General features: G+C 51.1%; 2 protein-coding genes across 2 annotated transcripts; one reads left to right on the forward strand and one right to left on the reverse strand.

The window, feature by feature from the left end:
* FEM1A (fem-1 homolog A) lies at nucleotides 1-2,691 on the forward strand (the record flags this gene model as incomplete). Its single annotated transcript, XM_035892344.1, has 1 exon — nucleotides 1-2,691. A coding segment is annotated over one exon (1,872 nt), but the record flags the coding sequence as incomplete, so codon positions are not given.
* A 5,160-nt stretch (nucleotides 2,692-7,851) lies between these two features.
* On the reverse strand, nucleotides 7,852-11,616 carry TICAM1 (toll like receptor adaptor molecule 1). The gene has a single exon (XM_009636689.2). It carries the CDS (start codon nucleotides 10,777-10,779, stop codon nucleotides 8,614-8,616), a length of 2,166 nt encoding a protein of 721 aa, XP_009634984.1. The 5' UTR covers nucleotides 10,780-11,616; the 3' UTR covers nucleotides 7,852-8,613.
* Nucleotides 11,617-11,796: the final 180 nt, after the last annotated feature.

An 11,796-nucleotide genomic window follows, 5' to 3' on the forward strand; every position in this document is an offset into this window, starting at 1 on the left:
GTGGTGGAGTACCTGCTGGATCACTGCGGCGCCCGCGTGGAGGAGGGCGGCTCGGTCAACTTCGATGGGGAGACCATCGAGGGGGCCCCGCCGCTCTGGGCGGCCTCTGCAGCCGGGCACCTGGGGGTGGTGCGCAGCCTCCTGGATCACGGCGCGTCCGTCAACCAGACCACGCTGACCAACTCCACGCCGCTGCGGGCTGCTTGCTTCGATGGGCACCTGGAGATCGTGCGCTACTTAGTCGGGGAGCGCGGGGCTGACCTGGAAGTAGCCAACCGGCACGGACACACTTGTTTGATGATTTCTTGCTACAAAGGGCACCGGGAAATTGCACGTTACTTGCTAGAGAAAGGGGCTGATGTCAACCGCCGGAGCGTGAAGGGGAATACGGCCCTGCATGACTGCGCTGAGTCCGGCAGCCTGGAGATCCTGCAGCTATTGCTCCGCTCCAAAGCCCGCATGGAGAAAGACGGCTATGGCATGACTCCTCTGCTCGCTGCCAGTGTCACCGGTCACACCAACATTGTGGAGTACCTCATCCAAGGAGGGCTGCAGCAGCAGCAGGAGGAGGAGGTGGTTGCAGGGAACCAAAATGGGACCTGTGCATCAGGTGGGAGCCATCAGAGGTGCTGCAGCACTGACAAGGAAGCTCCTCAGGGCTGTGATGAAGAGGGGTGCGAGAGATGTTGTGCCTCAGCTTCCAGTCAGGATGAGCAGCAGGTCCCTAACGTGTTCTGTACTCGAGAGGCTGCTGTGGAAGCACTGGAGTTGCTGGGTGCTACGTTTGTGGATAAGAAACGTGACCTTTTGGGAGCCCACAAGTACTGGCGAAGGGCAATGGAGCTTCGGTGTGAGGGCGGGCAATACCTGCCTAAACCTGAGCCCCGGCAGCTGGTGTTGGCCTACGACTATTCCCGGGAAGTGAGTTCGCTGGAGGAACTGGAAGCCTTGATTACTGATCCAGATGAGATGCGCATGCAGGCACTGCTGATTAGAGAGCGCATTTTGGGTCCTTCTCACCCAGACACTTCCTATTACATCCGTTACCGAGGGGCCGTCTATGCTGACTCCGGCAACTTCGAACGCTGCATTAACCTGTGGAAGTATGCTCTGGACATGCAGCAAGGCAACCTGGAGCCCCTCAGCCCGATGACTGCCAGCAGTTTCCTTTCCTTTGCTGAGCTTTTCTCTTATGTGCTTCAGGACCGCTCCAAAGGCACTTTAGCTACCCACTTGGGCTTCTCTGACCTCATGGGAGTACTGAGCAAAGGGGTCCGGGAGGTGGAGAGGGCGCTTGTGCATGGCAAGGACCCTGTAGTTGACTCAGCGCAGTTCACCAAGACACTGGCCATTATCCTCCACCTGGTCTTCTTGCTGGAGAAGGTGGAGTGCACCCCGGAGCAGGAACACCAGAAGCGCCAGACTATATACCGCCTGCTAAAGTGCAGCCCCCGGGCCAAGAATGGCTTCACTCCTTTGCATATGGCTGTGGACAAAGATACCACAACAGTGGGACGTTATCCTGTGGGCAAGTTTCCATCGCTCCACGTTGTGAACTTGCTTCTGGAGTGCGGGGCTGACCCAGATAGCCGTGACTATGACAACAACACCCCGCTGCATGTTGCTGCCCGCAACAACTGCCCGCTGATCATGAGTGCCCTGATGGAGGCTGGAGCCCATATGGACGCCACCAATGCCTTCAAGCAGACTGCTTATGAGCTGCTGGATGAGAAGCTGCTCACCAAGAGCATGATGCAGCCCTTCAATTACATCACCCTCCAGTGCCTTGCTGCTCGCGCCCTGGACAAGCACAAGATTCCCTACAAGGGTTTCATCCCTGAGGAGCTGGAAGCCTTCATTGAACTGCACTAGGGTGGGAGAGCTGAAGTCCCCAGCCTTTCCCCTCACCTGTTTCACCCCGCAGAGGTAGTGCAGCCTGAGATCTCAGGCCATCCTTGCCTAGGTGCCGAAGGCCGTCACTGTGCTGAGATGGGCTGCGAGCTTTGTCCTCATCTGTCACCATCAAGCTGGCGTGCGCAGGGGTAGGGGAGGAGGAGGAGGCTCGAGAGCTCATGGCTGTCCCTCATTGTTGTCATCTTCAGGTACCAGATATCTCCAGTGCACTGTATCCAGAGAAGGCTGCAGCCCCTGCCCTTTCCCATGCCAACCGTCTTGTCCTGAGAAGGAAGGAAAATGGAGATCCCTGGGACCTGCTGCCTCTCCCATTAGTGCTGGATTAACTCAGCGTTAAGCTTTGGAGCAGCTACACATCACACACGTGCTCTAGCCCTTCCCATCCCAAATACTGAACAGATAGGAATGCAAGTGAGGAATAAAATAATCTTCCAACTAATTCTTTCCCCACCCCCTTCTCAGATTTGGTACAGTACGAGTCTAACAGCCGAGTGGCTTGTGCTCTGCTGAGGTAGTTGCCTTGCATGGCAGTAGGGCTGGGTATGCTGAGGATGGGTTTTTTTTCTCCCTTGGTTGGCCAAGTAGCAAGTGGTGTTAAAGGCCTGAGATTTCAATGATTGTGCATAAAGCTGGGTTATTTTTTCTCTTTTAGAGCCAGGCCCTATCTATGCTGCAAGACTTCTTCAATCCTGTAAGATATAGTAAGGTCAGTTCTGGTTATACAGTTTCATCAATAGATGTTGGTTTTTACGAATGGGGAGGAAAAACTGCTACCTTAAAAAAAAATACTGATGTGGCATTCAGGCCCTTAGTTTGCCCATTCTGCACATGTTCACTCCCTTCCCCGCGTGGAGGTCCTTCAGCTCCAGAGGTCAGCAGGGATTGAGCTGTACAGGGTGGGTATGGCCAGGTTTCAGAGCCAAACCAGTGCACTTTGAACCATCTTTGAGGATGTGCTCGTGCAGGCCCTCTAGGATGGGAGGTACTTGTAGCGTGGGTGGTGCTTGGGGGGTTATTAAAGCAAGTGAGCGTTGGTGGCATGTTTGCATGCGGGTGGTCTGATGGAAGGAGCAAGAAAGAAAGTTCCAGGTGCCACCTTGTTGTTCTGAGGTTTTTTAGTATCAACCGATTGGGCTCTGTTAATTATCCCGTTCTGAAAACCTATATGGTTGTTAGCATCTGGTTTTGGCTTTTGATTCTTTTTGCAATTTTACTGAGGATGGTGCTGCTTCAAAGATTGAATTTGAAATCTCATTTGGCTACTGTTTGGGCAAGCTCCTTTTTTAAATTAGGATGTGCACACAACTTGTTTTTCTCTTGAAATCTGTAGTCTCAGGGTAGGTATTTGCCTCCATTAGCAGAACCCTCCTTGGTGGTAAACAGTCAGTGTTGGTAAACATGGTGCTGTTCCAGCAGTTTATCTTCTTGCAGGGAGGGTGACTGGGCTTTGGCAGCCTGCGGCTCATTTCTTGGCCCTGGGCAGAGTGGAAAGCACAGTTGGGGGTGAAGCAGCTGCCTCTGAGATTTGGGAAAGGTCAAGACTGGGAGAGCAGAACCCTGATAAACAACCATGCACTATATGCTACTGAAGCTTCTCTACGTGTATTTATAAGCCAGCATATCCATATGCCTCAATAATCCAGTGCTCTCTGCCCCTTAAAGATATTGTAGATCTGCCATTACATTTTTGCAGTGTTAACTATAACATTTATTTATAAAGCAAGGAGGTTTAACTTTTATGGAGATGTAAAGTGCAGAGTTAGTTTAGCTGCATTCTATTTTTTTTTTTTCTTCCTTTTGGCTGAAACCTGAACTAAACTGCAGGAATGGAATTTGTTAATTTGTGAGCTGATGAGCGCTCTTAACTTTAAATAATAAAACAAAAAGTGGCTGCTAGAGTGCAAGTGCCTTGGACTTCTTGCTGGTAAGCCTCTATTTTCAGCTTGTTTCCTAGGGATGGTACACTTACGGGTATGGAAATAACTGGGCGTTTGCAATCAACAGAAGTGATTGTTTTATTTCATCTGAACTTCCTCCTGGGAAAAGCTAATCTGTACTGCAATTGCAAACATTTCCCCTGAAAAAGGATAACAGTGACACTGAAGTGACACCTCTATATACTTTGCCTTACCTTTTGATGTAAATGAAACAGTTGTGGAATGATGCTACTCTGTTGGCTCAGAAATTACTGCCTTATATACAGTTGGGGCTGTGGGTGCAACAAGCAGAAAGAGGCATGCGGTGTGGCTGTCATCAATTTCTGTTTTTCAACCCCAGAGCTGTCAGTGGGAGGTCAAAAGCAGGCAGAGGAATGAAAGGTACTGGAGTTAGTTCCACACAAGAATTTGGATTTCCAAAAATGCTTGGCCTTCCCCAGGGAGGATGGGAGTAGATGGGTAAAACGTTTGAATGTTTGTCCCTCATTGATTGCTCCATCCTCAGAAATAATTCTCGATCAACGTTGCTGCCTTCTGTTTCCTTTGAAAATGCTAGACACGACATTTAAGTAGTGTCTGCAGTTCTGTGGGACGTGCTTCTCCCATCTAAATGCTGCCGCTGTGCTGCAGGTGATCTCCAGGCGTGTGGGTGAGCAGCTGCCACCACAGGTACAAGGAACCGGATTAGCCTCAGGACTGAGGCAGCGGCTGATCTTGATCATTCCTGGCTGTGGTGCGCTCTGCAATCCCATCCCGTAGCCAGAGCTGCTGGGAGGAGAGAGATGAGAAGGGAGCTCTGCCACAGCTGGGGTGGGGAAGCAACTCTGGAGCCGGGATCTTGTGATCGGGTAGCTGGGGGATCCAGTCATGTACAAAAGCCTCAAGGAGGAGAATACTTTGTGTGATAGAAAAGAGCTTTAATTTTTTTTCTTTTTTTAACACATAAGTAATCTAATTGCATAGTAAGGACCCAGTAATTAAATGTTGATAATAATTACTGGGTGGGAGAAATCACTGCATGAATTTAGGGGTAATTACAATGAAAGTCCTTATTTATTGTAGGTGTGGTCTGGGCCAGCTCCAGTATGTGGGGCAAAACAGGGAGTTGTGGGGAGCAGTGAAGTGTTTGGGTGATGATTTTGTTATTTTGAGTAACATCAGTCTTGGAGAGGAGTGGAGCTTTTTTATTCACTGGGGTGGCTACCGACCCTCCTGTAGCACACTGCTGTCCAGGAGCCCTTCTGTACACTGCCACAAACAAAATGTCTGCCATTTATTCCTTTCTTAAAGCCTAAGATGTGCTTTTCTCTCTCTAATACTGCTAATTGGCCCTCTTGAAAATAAAGCCTCCCATACAGGTTTCTATAGAAATGCAAAAGTGGTGAGAAATTCCCTGGGGTTTTCCTGGCCCCAGTTGCAGGTGCCCTTCTACCGATGGAGCCTCCTAATGCCATAAGATCAGTCTTTACAAAGAAAAGCAGCCTAGAGCATAAAGATAGGGATACCGTGTCAGCATTTCCCAGGTTCCCAGAGAAACTGGGGAAGAACGAGGGGTTCACAGGCACACGTGCATTCTCCTGGTGAAAATGCAGCCCTCCGTGGTAAAGCCTCCCTTTCTAGGGTGAGCGACAGCAAAGAGGGCCCTGCAAATGTGGGAAGGGGGAACCTGCTGCTGTGTGTAAACCAGGGCTGTGGCTCTGAAGTGGAAGTTGCTCCCAGTGACCTTTGAGCCTCTTGGACCTCCGCAAGCTGTAAGCTTAAAAAACCCCAAACCCCAACCCTGCAATGTTTTACAGTCTGCTGCCATGTCTTCCCCTTTCTCTGGTCCAGGCAAACTTGATGTGACTGTTAAGGTTGTTTACAAGCTTGAGCAGCTTCCAGTTGACTAGTTTTGCATGACGTTTATTTATAGAAGGCAGAAGAGCTGGAGAAGGTGTGATGTATATGTTTTCTCCCAAGGGGAGGGTCTGTCCTGGTGGCTGCACAGCAACAACTGCAGTGTGACAGGGATTGCAGTAACACAACGCCTATTTGAACAAAGGTGATGTAGAGGAGAGAAAATAGGGAAGTAGAAGGAATCCAAGCACTTGGAGGATTCCAGCAGGCTCTAAAAAGAGTGAATGAGTTAATCCATTGTCACTGGGTCCTCCGAAGTTAAAAGCCAAACTGTTTCAAGGCTGGAAGCGAACGACTGATGGCAGCTTTTAAATAGCAGTGCTTTTATGTGGTTCTTGTGCTCAGGACAGAGGGGGCTTTGATTTGTCTGAGCCTGGTGTCCTGTGCTAGTTCTCAGCCAAGGAGGAGCTAAGCCTCCTTGAGGTGGGGGGGAGGGAGGCAGAGAGACCTTCTAGGGACAGATCTGTGAGAAAGGACCTGCGACTTCTTAAGAGGAAATTCTGTGGGGTTTAAATCCAAACCTGTGACAGCCACTGCTCTGGTGCAGTTTTAAGAGTAGGGACACGTCAGCTCTTGGCTCCTACATCTGGTGGTGCCCAGGAGCTTCAGAACTTGCACTGAAGTTCGGTCAGTGCCCAGGAGCTTCAGAGCTTGCACTGAAGTTCGGTCAGTGCCCAGGCTCTCCAGCATCACGCTGCAGACTTCCTCGGCCCCTCCTGAGGGGCACAAGCTGCTCAAAACCAAAAAAGGCAGCAGTTGCAGCTTTCAATGCAGGGCAGGTGCATTGTCCTCCTTTGTACCATTACCTGTTACCCTGAGGAGCCAGGAGTAAGGAGAGACGCCCATTCTGCTCTCTCCTCTGTGCTGGGGATTCAGGTCTCAAAGTTGAGCTTTATTTAGTAGGCTGGTACTTGTTTGGAAGGGTGTGCTTGGTACAGAACGAGCTTCGGGTAGATTGAGCCAGAGAGAAAGAGTGAGAATTGGACGGTCTCTAGCCCGGTGACCAGAGCGCTCCCTGGGAGGGGATTAATATCAGCTGAACAGTCTTTTCTCCAAGGACTTATTAATATCTGTTTTATGCAGGTGTTAGTTGCAAGGCTTGGATGGTTCTTGGACAACAACTATAATCCCGATTAAGGCCCTTGGGTGCCCAGCTTGGGCAGTCCTGGGTCCAGGGTGGCCTGCAGGAGTCCTGCGCTTCAGCTGCCAGACCATGCGGCCTCCTCTCAATTTGAAACGTACTGGGACAGCCATTGAGGGTGACACAAAGTCACACACATCTGCAGAAATACCGGGAATGGAGTCGCCTCCCCTGTATCAATCACACTGGCCCTTGAGGTCCATGTTAATGAGGACTTGGCAGCTCTTGGGTTCCTTCCTAGGGTGAGGAGTAGAGCGGGCACTGTCCTGCGGCCCCGGTGCAGGGTGAGTTGACTCCAGAGCTCAAAGCTGTTGGCTGGGCTCTGCTCTGCAGAGGGAACAGTCCCATTTCTACTCGTCTGGTGGCTTTGGGCTGACCTCTACTGACAGAGCGGGCAAACGGCAGCGGCAGAAACCGTCAGAGGGAGAGCGTGGAGTCTGGGGCTTTGCTTTGGATACCCTGCTTGTGTTAAAAGCTTAGTAGATATCTGCCTGGTACAGCCTTCACCCAGGTCCTGCAGAATACCTTCCCCATTCCTGGCCTTTCTCCATCCCTTCTGTAATGCTCTGCTCAGTGCTTTTGTTTTTCTGTCAGAATTTTTCCTCAAAGGCAATAAAATCCATAGGTGGAGTAATCTCCCCAGGGAACATTTCTCTGTGCAGCAGCCAGTCAAACAGGGCCCTGGTCCCACCTCTGACCTTTTACAAGCAGGTAAGAATGGAGGAGAGAACACTCGGCTTCTGCCTCCTCGGACTTCCTCTGCATTTCCCCCCTCTCATTCCACCTTCATGAAGTGATTTTTTTAACAGCTTTACTGTTAAAATTCTTGTTTAGCCTTCAATCTGGTGTGTAATCTCAGTTCTAGAGTTTTCTTAAATAGAGAAATACTCTCCTTCAAGCCGTGGCTCCAGAGGCACATGGGAATTTTGTCTTTCACAAACAAAAAACTTCTCTCTCTGTAGTTTCGGAGGGGAACTGGGAAAAGTGATCTCTTGAAGCCTCAACCCGGAGGCCAGCAGCCTCTCAGAAGGCTGTGCAGCTGGTTTCATGAACCTTCCTGGGTCTGATGCGAGCAGCTGGGGGGAAGTGGCGCTGGTGTGTGCTGCAGCAAGGGGAGCACACTGTGCACACAAAGTAGGTGTCGGTGTGAAAGGCTGAGAGGATACTGTGTGACCCCGAGCAAAGAGGACTGCTGGAAGAAAATGGTGGGACCTTGTGGTGCTTAGCACCTGACAGGAGGCCACAGCGACTCCCCAGAGCATCCCCTGAAGATTTTCCCTCAAATGATTTGATCAGCAGCAGATTATGAAACAACCCCGGTGTGCCGTCTCCCAGCCTCCTCCACCCCAGATGTACAGACACACGAAACAGTTTTCCTGATATCCCTGACTGCCCCTTTGCTAATTCTACAGGAAAGAACCAGAGAAACACAAATAAGTTAATTAAAATTTATTTATAAAACCTTCCAGGAGCCTCAAAAAAATCAGGAAAAGTTTTCTTGGTTACTTGAAAATAAGCACAAGGAAAACAGTCTCGGGAGATTGTAACCTCTCTTGTCCAACAAAAAAGGAGGTAATTTTCTCCTGTGCTCCGAGAAAGTGGTACCTTTTACCCGCAAGGAAATAAGAATAGTCCCAGTCCCAGCCGAATCACTATAATCTAGGGTTTGAAACGAAGTGCGAGTGTCTGCCCTGGGCTGACCTGCTGCGTCTCTGCTCAGGCGTTCTACCTGGTTTCTTCCTCGCTGTCCTGCGGACCTGGTGTGACATTTTCTACCTGCATCGTGTTGTGGTTCCCAATCTGAACCATTTGAGCATGCTGAATGATGAGGGGCGGGATGCCTTCTGGACCTGGCATCATGTTGTAGTGGCCTGATAGGAGATGAAGTGGTTGGAAAGGAGGGCGACCCATCTGAGCAGGCATGGGGTGACCAGTGGGAGGAGGTGGGTATGTGGCAGGAGGGGGGCACCAGTGTCGGGGTGATTGCTCCGGCAGCAGCGGCCGTGTTGCTGACAGAGGCACCTGGGGAAGGGAGCCGAGGTTCAGAGCAGATAAGTTCTGCAGTGTTTGATACTGTTCCTGATACAGCTGTAGTTTCCTTCTCTGCATCAGGTCCCACATGGCTTTCCTCTCATTGATCCTGCTGGTGGTAAAGGTGTTCTGCACTGTCCTAGAGAACCCAGGAGAATTCTCATCCAAGGGCATCAGCCCGCCCAGTGCGCTGGGAATCTGACTCCGTTCCAGGGGGTTTTCCTTGGGCACAAAAGGGATGACTGAGTCACGCTTGGATGGTTTCAGGATGGACTCCATCAGAGCAGTGTTTGTCTGAAACATACACAGGTCGCATGGGAAGTTCTTGGTCAGCAGAAGGATGATGAAAGCGGAGTTTTCCATAGCATCCTGGAAGCAAGTCAGATGGCTGCGTCCAGCAATGAAGAAGTCCTCACAGAGTGTGGCACCATTGGGAACCCCCATGTTCTCCAGCAGGTCCTTGACCCGATGGGCAACAATCTCATCTTCACTAGCATGTAGGACAACAAAAGTGAAGAACTTTACATCATCTGGCTCTGATGTGGGCACTGGTTTTACAGATTGGAGAGGAGGAGGCCAGGCTGGAGAGGGGGACGAGTGGAGGGGAGTGGGATACGATAAGTTGGAAGGAGCTCCCTGAAGAGGATGGGGAAGGGCAGAGAAGGAGGAATAGGCAGGAGGAGGAATGGAACCGGTTGAAATGGAAGCAGATGCAGAGTTAGAAGGAATGCCTGCTGGAACATAGGAGTCCTCCATGGACATGTGGGCAGGACCAGTATCTGCTCTAGCTCTTGAGTCAGGAAGATCTGTAGATAATTGCTTTTCATCTTGCTTTTTGTCTGTGTTTTCTTTTGGTGCATAAGGTTCTGCTGCCACTGTGCTGGAAACATCACTACTTTCGACGGGTTGGTTCACAGCACCCAGCGTGGGCAGCTGCGTTTCAGGAATAGGGAGACTTGGATGGCATGGACTGACCTGCAGAACCTTCTCTGGTTGGGGCACTTGGGCACCTGTGTCCTGCCCAGGATGAGAGTTGGGTCTGCTGACCCAGCTTGTTTCCTGTGGGCCATGGCTCTGTCTGTCCCCGTCAGGCTGTCCAGCACCGCTGCTGTTCCCCTCGCACAGCCGGCTGGGCTGGGGGACGTGCTTGTGGGAAGAAGGCTGGGTGTGAAAGACAACTGTTGGCGACGCACTGATCTCAAAGCGACTGGGCAAAGAGGGACTGCCCAAGGAGCACAAGGTCTGTGGGCCTGAAAGGTTTGAGTTGCCTCCAATCTGCACTGGGGAACTTCTCACCGCGTAGTTTGGGCTGGCCGTCTGGAGAAATCCTATGCTCTTATCAGATCTCAGCGTCTGAAATTTGTCACCGGGGCTCATGCTGATAGCAGAGTCGTGTTTTTCCTGGTCCTCAGCTGGGATGCTGTTGAGCGTGTCCCCCTGAGTTTCCTTGCTGGCCTTGCAGGCTTTGGTGGCAGCCTGGCAGGCTTTGTCCATGGCTTCATGACTGCACAGTTTTTCCTCCGCCAACACTGAGTAGATCTGTGCCAGAAGCACCATGGCACCTGCATCCAGCTGGGGAGGCTGCAAATCCTCCCCATCTTCCTGCACTCCTGCAGCACCCAGTTTGGTCCGGTGGACATACTGGGCTGCCCGGTTATCTCCCAAGGCATCCAAACAAATTCTTGCATCTGCTTCTTGCCGCAGAGTGAGCAGGACCATGGCTTGCAGTAATTTGCTGCTGGGCCCTAATACCAAGTGCTTCAGTTTATATTTGAGGCTAAGGAGTTTATCTTGTGGGATCTGCGCTAAAATATTAAAAATGTCCTCAAAGCTTGGCTGGAGCTCGGTGCTCTGTGCCATCTCATCAGCTGGTGGCCCAGACGAGGGACTGAAGCAGCATGGATGGAAAAAGCCTATTATGGCACCTGGAGTGAAGGTTCGTTTCCCTACGGTGCTCCGTGACCCCCCCAGGTCGTGCTTCACCTACTGCACAAGCGAAAGCTCTTTGCTGCTCAGGAGCTCATCTCAGAGTTGGGATGCCTCTGTTCCGAGGAACCTGCAAGAAGAACGCAGAAATAGAACAGAAATAGTGACGAGGGGAGCTGGGGGGGCCCTCACGAGGCTTGCAGAGCTCCCAGGCTCTCCCTCCGGGCTCTCAAGTATTTTTGCATCCATTCTTGCAGGTCTGCCAGTGCTCCGTGTGTTATTCCAACTCCGTTATTAAGCAAAGAGCAAGTTGTCTGCATTCATTTCACATTAATTACAACTGTTTAAAAATAATAGCCGATCTAATCATGTATTTAGGTAAATCGAAGCGTCCCTCCTCCTCCGGGCAGCTGGTTCCAGCGGGCTCCTTGCGATGGGCCGTTGAGGAATAAAGCGCGCTTAGAGGAAGCCCTTTCGAACAGCTCACGCCAGGAGGGCTGACTGGTAACCCACACGCATCCAGTGTCAGGCTGCCGAATGTTAATGGTGGAGGCCATCTCCATCCACATCTGACCCCTGAGCCCTGCTAAACCCTCGCACTCACCCAAGGCCTCTGACCGGGGTTAAATTGAAGAGCAGAACTTGTCCGGAGCGGAGGAGCGGGTGCCTGGAGGCTCCAGGGGCAGCCAGGAGGGACACTGCTCACAGCACTGACTGAGCCTGGCGGCAGAGCGTTCCCTATTTAAAGGGAGCACCAGCGAATGCCCAAAATAGCTCTCAAGTGGGGAAAGTTTATAATTTCAAGTTGTTTTCTTCCTATCTCATAAAAATCCTCTAATTGCCTAATGAACGAGCTCGAGCCGAACCTGAGGAAGTTGCTGACTCTTTCCATGAAAACTGATTCAGTGAAACGGCGGCAAGGGGGGAGGGGAAGGGAGGGGAGGGGAGGGG

This window comes from Egretta garzetta, unplaced genomic scaffold, assembly GCF_000687185.1.
Source record: "Egretta garzetta isolate BGI_Z169 unplaced genomic scaffold, ASM68718v1 scaffold4, whole genome shotgun sequence".
Classification (NCBI taxonomy): Eukaryota; Metazoa; Chordata; class Aves; order Pelecaniformes; family Ardeidae; genus Egretta; species Egretta garzetta.